General features: G+C 44.8%; 1 protein-coding gene across 1 annotated transcript in view; it reads right to left on the minus strand.

Moving 5' to 3' along the window:
* The window catches only part of ZSWIM5 (zinc finger SWIM-type containing 5), a gene marked incomplete at both ends in the record, with an annotated part of 147,935 nt that extends 146,308 nt beyond the window's left edge, over nt 1–1,627 (minus strand). Inside the window, one exon of the mRNA XM_080692184.1 lies at nt 1,042–1,627. Within this exon, the coding sequence (XP_080548310.1) occupies nt 1,042–1,627 (586 nt within the window). The remainder of the gene's footprint in view (nt 1–1,041) is intronic.
* Nucleotides 1,628–9,597: the final 7,970 nt, after the last annotated feature.

Raw genomic sequence — 9,597 nt, forward strand, 5'->3', positions numbered from 1 at the left:
CAAAAATCAATTTTTCTTCAATAAATATGAGCATATACTGCACAATAAACCGCATAAAGATGTGTAGAAAGCATTTCCAGAATGCTGTAATAATCCAAATAGAAAAAAACAGTGCTTTAATTTTCCAAATAGCAAGTGAATGTTAAACAATGTCATTTTTTCTTTCTCCCTAACCATTCCACAAATCAGGTGCACTGTATTTATATACTTAATACTATCAAACTGACTAGAAGCTTCAGAGAAGGAGTAAAAAAAAAAAAAAACCGTTTTCCAATTTAGCACAAACAAAAAGATAAAACAAAAGCAAATGTGAAGACTTGTTAAATGAAAAGCATTTGAAAAACCCAACGTGACCAGCTTTTGATTTACCCCGGTCTGACAAGGAAGACAAACCCCACCCCCACTCCAGATTGTGTGGCTTTTTTTCCTTGGGTGGGGGTGTGGAGAAGAGAAGCTGTCACATTTCCATCTTCGGTTATTGTTAGTCCTCAGCCTAGATTCCCAAGCATCACTGGTCCAGGAGAAAAAAAAAAATTAAAGTAGACAATGAAAATCGTCTGAAAGGCACAGTATTTTGTTGCTTTCTCCAATGTTAAAGTTAATTACACCCGGATTCAATCTGCTAGGACTATAGATTGGCTGTGACAGCCTGTCCCTCAAACACTCCAAGACCGCTTGTTCCAGATTCACCAACAATCCTCTCCTCTCTAAACTTAAATCAGAAAAACGCATTTCCCAAATCATTTCAAACAAAAACGTACACCTCCCAATCCTTTTTGCTTTTCTGTCGGGCACAGGATAAAGAGTAAGACCTATTCGCTCTTCAAACAAAAAGAAATAGGGGAAGAAGGCCAGTGGAGGAAAGAGCGGCGGTGGACCTGAAAGAAACGTTGTGAAAAGTTTTTTATGTGTCTTGTTTGTCCTTCAGCAGGGGTGCCGGACTTGGGCAGAAAGCCGCGATCTCGACTCTGGGCTCGGGCAGAGAGGAAGCACCTGCAGGAGAGGAGGCCGGGGACCGAGCGGGGTCGGGCGAGCACCTACCGACTTGCAGCACGTTCTCCACCGAGCCGCTGTCCAGCAGACGGATGCCCCGGCGGAACGGCAGCCCGTCGCCGCCGGCCGCGCCAGCGCCCGTGCCCGGCCCGGGGGACGCCCCAGCCGCGGCGGGCCCGGGGGCGGAGCCGGCCGGAGCGGCCCCGGGGGCCGGCGGCGGCCCCTCCTCGGCCGGCGAAGCGCCCGCGGCCCCGCCGGCGCTGCCGGCGCCCGGGCCGCCGCGGTACTGGAAGCTGGAGTACATGCAGATCTCCCGCTCGTTCCGCGGGAAGGACCAGTAGACGATGCGGCGCTGCACCGGCTCCGGGATCCGCTCGAAGCGCTCCTCCACCCGCTCGTACGCCCACTTTTCCGCCACCGTCTTGGCGGCGCAGTCCAGCAAGGACTCGGGCTGCAGGTGGGGGCGGGCCCCGGGCGCCAGGCAGCCGCTGCCGACGCCCCCCGCCCCGCCGCCGGCCGCCCCCGGCGCCCCGCGAGGGTGCTGAGCCTGCGGGCTGGGCCAGGCGCAGCGCCGCTTGGCCGGAGAGACCGGCGGCGGCGAGAGCAGCTCCTCTCGCTCACCTCCTTCCGCCATTGCTGGGGACTGACTGACTGACTGAGGCGGCGGCGGCTCCGGCGGCGGCGGAGACCCCGGCCACGGCCACGCGCCCGCGCAAGCGCCCAGCGGCGGCGCCGGGGGCGGGGCGAGCGAGCCCACGAGCCAGCCGGCCCGAGTGGGAAGCCCGGCCGTCCCGGGCGCGCGCCGCGGGGGCCGACGGGCCGGCCTGCGGACGCGCGAGAGGCGGCGCGCGCGCCCCGGGCCGCCGCGGGCGCGAGGAGGCGCGGGCCCCGGCGCGCTCCGGGCGCAGACACGCGGGAGCGCGCGCCGAGCGCCGGCGCGGGGCCGCGCGGGCCGCCGAGGGCGAGCGGAGCGGGCGCGCTGAGGGCTCCGGCCCACCTGCCGCCCGCCGAGACCCAGCGACTGTGGGGGCGCGCGAGAAAAGTCAACTCCGACTAGAGGCTGTCACGGCTGGAGGATCTGCGGGAAACGCTGAGGAAGGAAGGCATTTGGGAGATAAAAATCAGGAAGTTCAAGTGATGAAAACTCCTCTCGCCGCAAGATCAGATAAGGCCGGCGCCCTGCCCCACGGCGCGGCGCGCTCAAACCCCAGGTCCGCCGGGCGAGGTGGCGCGTCTGCAGTGCCAGGAGGACTGCGGGTTCGAGGACAGCCTCCGCAAGTACTAGCCGCATCAACCTAGCCAGACCTGTTTCAAATAAATAAAATAGGACGGGGGTGTGGCTCGGGGGTACAATGCCCCTGCATCAACCCCCAGTGACTGCGCGCGCGCACACACACACACACACACACACACACACACACACACACACAACCTCCCTAGTCGCATCCGCTCAGTCCGGACAATAGGACGCGGTGGTAGCACCCTCTAGTCATTCTTTGGAGGGTTTAGCACCTTGCATCCTAGGAAACAAACACTTTTGTCTGTGGTTTTTGGTAGACTTTACTTGTCTTTTACACCTTTATCACAAATTGCATACCTACTTTTGTTTTGTCTGACTGCCCAACTGACTATAAACTCAGTAACAGCGAAGATCATGTCTATTTTCATTATCGTTTGTCCTCTGCCAGGCACATTAGTGGATACTAAAAATGACAACTTCGTAACAACCCCAAGTTGTGACTTTCCTTTGTTCAAATTTTAGAATTTGATGACAAATCACAACTTTAAAATGTTCCATTAAAAGATTTTCAGACCTATTTTTATATTTTTATTTGGAAACACAGTCTCTTAAACCAACGCAGCTGGCTTCGAACCTGCGAGATCCTCCTGTCTCGCCTCCTAAGTGCAGGGATTACAAGCGTTCACCACCACGCCCGGCTAGATCCCCTTTTTTTAAAAATTGGTGGTGGTGATGGTGGTTGTGGGTATTGAACCCAGTGGCCGTCTATCTCTGAGCCCCCCCCCTTTTTTTTTGGTATGGTACTAGGGATTGAACCCAGGAGCATTTTACTACCAAGTTATACCCCCAGCCCTCTTTGTACTTTTAGTTTTAGTTTTGAAACAAGGTCTCACTAGGTTGATAAGAGTTTTACTACTTGCTGAGACTGTCCTCATACCTGTGATCTTTCTGTCTCAGCCTCCCAAGTACTGAGATTATAGGTGTGCTCCACCACACTTGGCTAATTTTTTGTTTTGAAACAGGATCTTGCTAGGTTGCTGCAAATCTTGCTAACTTGCTGAGGCTGGTCTTGAACCTGCCTTCAAGTACTGGGATTCCGGGCATTTATTTACCACCATGCTCAGCCTTTTTTAAAATTTAAAAACATTTAACAATACAGAAAATTACAAAGACTAGCACACCTACATACACATGCTTACCACTCAGAATTAATCACTATTTCTAAACAATAACTAAAGTCCACTTTAACCATCCCCACAAGCCACAAGAAGAGTTTAGAGTCTATTTTTAAATTGTGTGTGACGCCGGGTGTGGTAGCGCACGCTTATAATCCCCGCGCTTGGGAGGCGGAGATCGCGCAGGTTCGAAGCCAGCCGCGTTGGCATAAGAAACCCTGTTTCAAAAATATAATATAGGTCTGGGAGTGTAGCCCGGAGGTAGAAGGGGCTTCCAGGAACCCCAGTACCACCAAAAAAATAAAATAAATAAATTGTGTGTGTGTGTGTGTAACATTGTTCTGTGTATTTTTATTTAATTAAAGATACCACACTGGCTACTCATACTGATACCTTGCTTTTTTGTGTGCATCCACAGAGATCTCACTTATCCCTAAGTACCACAAAATAATCTATCCTAAAAATATACCACATTTTATTTCAAAGTTTAACACCACTGCTTGTTAGCTACATATACCTCAGAGACGTGACTGAAGCCCTATATACCTCAGCTTTCTAATTTGTAAAATAGAGGTAATAAGAGTACTTATCCAGTAAGGTTGTTTTGTAAATTAATATGTGAATCAAATGGAATAGTACCTAGAACATGGTAAATAGTGTTAGCTATTATTTATGTATTTATTTCACTAACAACAAGTTGTTTTTTTCTTTCTTTTTTCTGTGATACTGGGGATGGAATCCAGGGGCATTCTACCTCTAAGCTATACCCTCAGCCCTATTTTTTTTCTTCTTTATTTTGAAACAGGGTCTCACTGAGTTGCAGAGGGCCTCAGTAGCAAAGTTGCTCATCCTCACTGAGGCTGTCTGCAAACCATGATCCTCCTATCTCAGCCTCCTAAGTACTGGGATTAGAAGCATGTGGCACCATGCCTGGCTGCTTTTTAATTTCTTTACAAACAGTACTTCAATGAACATCTTTGTTCATTGGTTTTCCTTATATACATATATTCTAGAATTTCTCCTGGGGATATAGCTAAAATAGAATATCTGATTATAGGATATAAACACTTTCAGTTTTACTAAATGCTGTGCATTTGTGTTCCAGTGTAGCTAGACCAGTTATCTAGTGCTAGGTAACAAATTATTCCAAAACTTTAAAATTTTAAAGAGCAATAATAATTCATTATCTCTCATAATTTTTATGAGTAAGGCAATTAAGAAGAGAAGCTTAGCTGTACGGTTGGTTCTAGCTTGGGATATTTCATGAAGTTGGCATCAGATACTGGCTGAGGCTGCAATCATCAGAAACCTTGACGGGACCACACGATCCTCTTCCAAAGTGGCTCACTCACATGGCTGGTAGATTGGTGCTGGCTCTTGACAGGAGTCCTTGGTGTTTCTCCACGTGAACCTCTCCAAGAGCTGCTTGTGGATCCTCACCGCAAGACTGGTTTCCCCTAAAAGGAATCAAAAGAGCAAGGTAAAAGCTGCAGTGCCTTTTATGACCTATCCTCAGAAGGCATATACCAACACTTCTACTATATTCCGTCCTACCATACCAGCCTTGACTTAGTGAAGACTGTACCAAAGGAATCAAGGATTACTGCAAACAACTCCCACCGACACTGAGTGAGAGTACTATTTTACCCTATATTCTCACCAATATGCAGTATTGTCGGCCTGAATTTTTTTATTTTTATTTTTTATATTTTTGCCGTACTGAGGATGGAACCCAGGGGCATTCTACATCCAAGCTACACCCCCAGCCATTTTTTTTATTATTATTTTTTAAACAGGGTCTCACTGAGTTGCAAAGGGCCTAAGTAGCGGAGGCTGTCCGCAAACCCAGATCCTCCTGTCTCAGCACCTGCCAAAGGCTGGGATTGCAAGCGTGCGCCACCGCACCTGGCCTCAACCTGAATTGTCAGTAGCCTGATAAACAGGAAATGTTTTCTATTTATTTTTTCTCAATTACTGGTGAGGATTAGCATCACTTTTATGCAATTTTAGCCATCATCTATCCTGTTCTTTTAATTATCCGATTCGATCATTTTTTTCTACTGAATTATTTATCACTTTGTTCATCTATAGTACTTTGTTCTGGTTAGCACTCCTTTGTTACATACATTGAGTTTTGTTTTTATTTGGTGCTAGGGATTGAACCCAGGGCCTCAGCATACTAAGCACACATTCTACCTTTGAGCTATTTTCTCAGCCCCTGAAGTTTTATTTTGTTTTGTTTTTAGTACTGAAGACTAAACCCAGGGGTGTTCTACCTCTAAGATATACCTTTTATCCTTTTATAAACTTTTATTTTGAAACAATTTCATAAATTGCTGAGAATCTCACTAAATTGCTGTGTCTGTCCTTGAACCTCCTGTCTCAACCTCTCAAGTACTGGGATTACAGGTGTATAACGCCACACCTGGCTTGAAGTTTTAATTTTTTTTTTTAATTTTTTTTTTTTTTTGCGGGTCTGGGAATGGAACACAGGGGCATTTGACCTCCGAGTGACACCCCCTGCCCTATTTTTTATTCTTTATTTTGAAACAGGGTCTCACTGAGTTGTAGAGGGCCTCACAAATAGCTGAGGCTGTCCGCAAACCATGATCCTCCAGTCTCAGCTGAAGTTTTAATTTTTTGATAAGGTCAAATGTCTAACTTGTATGTTTTTCACATATTACCCATTGAAAGAAGTTTTCTGTGTTCTTTGTTTTTCTGGTAGCTTTTGAGTTTTTAGATTCTCTTTCTTTCTTTTTGTCCACATATCTAATTTTAATCTTTTCACTTTTAGGATTTTTTTTTTGCATGTGTGTATTTATTTTTTTAACTTTTTTGTGCATATACTGGGGATTGAACCCAGAAGTGCTCTCTCTGTAGCCCTTTTTTTATTTTTATTTTGAAACAGGGTCTTGCTGGATTGCTAAGAGTCTCTTACATTGTAAGTTGAGACTGTCCTCAAACTTAACAATCCTCCTGTCTCAGCCTCCCAACTACTAAGATTATGGGTATATGCCACCATGCCTGGCTTTTTTTGGGGGGAGGGGGTCTGGAGATGGAACCCAGGGGCATTTGACCTCTGAGCTATACGCCCTGCCCTATTTTGTATTCTTTATTTTGAAACAGGGTCTCACTAAGTTGCAGAGGGCCTAAGTAGCTGAGGCTGTCTGCAAACCACGATCCTTTTGTCTCAGCCTCCCAAATGCTGATGCCTGGCTTTTTTTTTTTTTTTTTTTTAATCTTTTTGTAAAGCCGGGCGTGGTGGCGCACACTTGTAATCCCCGCGCTTGGGAGGCGGAGACAGGAGGATCGCGCAGGTTCGAAGCCAGCCGTGCTGGCGTAAGAGACCCTGTTTCAAAAATATAAAATAGGACTGGGAGTGTAGCCTGGAGGAAGAAGGGCTTCCAGGAACCCCAGTACCACCATAAATAAATAAATAAATAAATAAATAAATAAATAAATAAATATAAATCTTTTTGTAATTATACTTCATAGGGAAATTCAAAGTGATATATTTATGCATGCACATCCATCATTTGGTGTATTTCCCTCTGAATTTTAATCTTTTCTATTGGAAGAACCATTAATTGCTCTAAAACCATTTGTCAAATAGTTCAGCCTTTCCTCTACTGACCTATGAAGGACCAACTTTTCTTACATGCATGTGTTTGTCTCTGGGGCATTGTTTCTCTTACATTTTATTTTTAAAATCTGTTCCTCTTCCAATAATATCATGGTTTTAACTAACAAGTAAATTTGGTAATATACAATTAAATTTGGAAATGTTTAGATGACTAATAAAATGGATTTCTTTTCTTTGTCTTTGTTTTTAAATTGTCTTAGCTATCCATGTACCTTTTTATACTTACATATTAATCAATTTTACTACTTTTCCTAAAAAGTTCTGCAGGAATTTGAGAACAGTTAATGTCTTTATAAATACCGTATATACCTTTGTTATTTACATGGCTCTTCTTTGCTAATTTTTAAAAAGCAAAATATGTTGTTATTACTTTTATATTGTGTTACTGGGGATTAAACAAAAGAGCACTCTACCACTAAGCTGCACCTCCAACCCTTTTTAATTTTATTTTTTTACTTTAAAACAGGGCCTCACAGCCGGGCTTGGTGGCACATGCTTGTAATCCCTGCGTTTGGGAGGCTGAGACAGGAGGATCGTGCAGGTTCGAAGCCAGCCTCAGCTACTGAGTAAGGTTCTCAGCAACTTAGTGAGACCCTGTTTCCAAATAAATTATAAAAATAGGTCTGGAGCCAGGCGTGGTGGCGCACACTTGTAATCCCCGCGCTTGGGAGGCTGAGACAGGAGGATCACACAGGTTCGAAGCCAGCCTCAGCTACTTAGTGAGGCTCTCAGCAACTTAGTGAGACCCTGTTTCCAAATAAAGTATAAAATAGGTCTGGGAGTATAGCCTGGAGGTCTGGGTTCCACCCCAGTACCACCAAAAAAATATATATAGGTCTGGAAGTATAGCCCAGAGGTAGAAAGCCTCTGGGTTCCACTCCCAGTACCACAAAACAAAAAACAAACTACTAAAACAGGGCCTCACTAAGTTGCCTGAGCTAGTTTCAAACTTGTGATCCTCCTGTCTTTGCCATGCTCAGCTTCCAAGGTATCACTGAACAAAAAACAGCCTCACCTCTGATAGTTTACCATTTAGTTAATGAAATATGATGAAAATTCAAATAACAGTAAAAGACTTGAATAACAAAAATGGAATAGATACAATAAGCTTTAGAGGATTGGAAAATTACTTGAAGAATTTAATTATTTGGGGAATTAGAAAAAAAGATCACAGCCAGGTGTGGTGGCACATGCTTGTAATTCAAGTATTTGGAGGCTAAGATAAGAGGATTGCAGGTTTGTAGCCAGCTTCAGCTACTTAGTGAGGTCCTCCTCAATTTAGTGAGACCCTGTTTCAAAATAAAGAATAAAAAATAGGGCTGGGGGATGTAGCTCAGATGAATAATGTCCCTGGGTTCAATCCCAAGGACAAAAAAAATAAAAATCACTCTGAGATTTTTTAAAAATTGTGAGAAAGAGCCGGGCATGGTGGTGCACGCTTGTAATTCCCGTGCTTGGAAGGCTGAGACAGGAGGACTGCACAGGTTCGAAGCCAGCCTTAGCTATAGTGAGGCTCTCAGCAACTTAGTGAGACCCTGTTTCCAAATAAAAATATAAAAAAGGTCTGGGAGTATAGCCTGGAGGTAGAAAGCCTCTGAGTTCCACCCCCAGTGCCACCAAAAAAAAAAAAAAAATTGTGAGAAAGAGTTCTACTGTCGTCTTCATCTTTTTGTTGTTGTGGTGGGGTGGTGGTGGTGGTGGTGCTGGGATGGAACCCAGAGGCTTTCTACATTTGGGCTATACCCCTAGACCTGTTTTATATTTTATTTGGAAAAAGGGTCTCACTAAGTTGCTGAGAGCCTCACTAAGTAGCTGAGGCTGGCTTCAAACCTGTGCAATCCTCCTGTCTCAGCCTCCCAAGTGCGGGGATTACAAGTGTGCGCCACCACACCTAGCGTCTTACTTCATTTTGATCTTGGGAAATGAGTACAATTCAGATAGGCCCACAGGCTTTAGAAAGGAATTTCAGTTTGATTGAACAACTTCCAGAAAAAACCAAAAGAACATCTTTATGGAACAATTTTTTTTAATCTATTAGCCTATAAAAGTGGAAAATAAGGATTAGATAGTTATCTTAAAGCTGAATTGTAGAATATATATAATTTTTGTGTGTGTGATGTTGAGACTCAAACCCAGGGCCTTGAGTGTTTACATGGGCTTTACCACTAAGCTACATCCCTATCCTTGAGGATAATCTTAAATGCTAAATTAAGTTGGAAGTTAGCCAGGCGTGGTGGCACACGCTTGTAATTCCCGCACTTGGGAGACTGAGACAGGAATCACACAGGTTCGAAGCCAGTCTCAGCTATTTAGTGAGGTTCTCAGCAACTCAGTGAAACCCTGTTTCCAAATAAAATATAAAATAGGTCTGGGAGTATAGCCCCGAGGTAGAAAGTACCACCAAAATAAATAAATAAAATAAGGAAGATCTTTTAAAGGGTAAAGTGGGAAATATAGAAACCTCTTAGAAACCTATTCCAATAGTCTCATGAGTTGTTAGTGGCCTCAATTCAGATAATAGCAGTAGGGAAAGAAAAAAAATTCCC

The sequence above is a fragment of the Muscardinus avellanarius genome (assembly GCF_963383645.1).
Source record: "Muscardinus avellanarius genome assembly, chromosome: 3".
In the NCBI taxonomy this organism is placed as follows: domain Eukaryota; kingdom Metazoa; phylum Chordata; class Mammalia; order Rodentia; family Gliridae; genus Muscardinus; species Muscardinus avellanarius.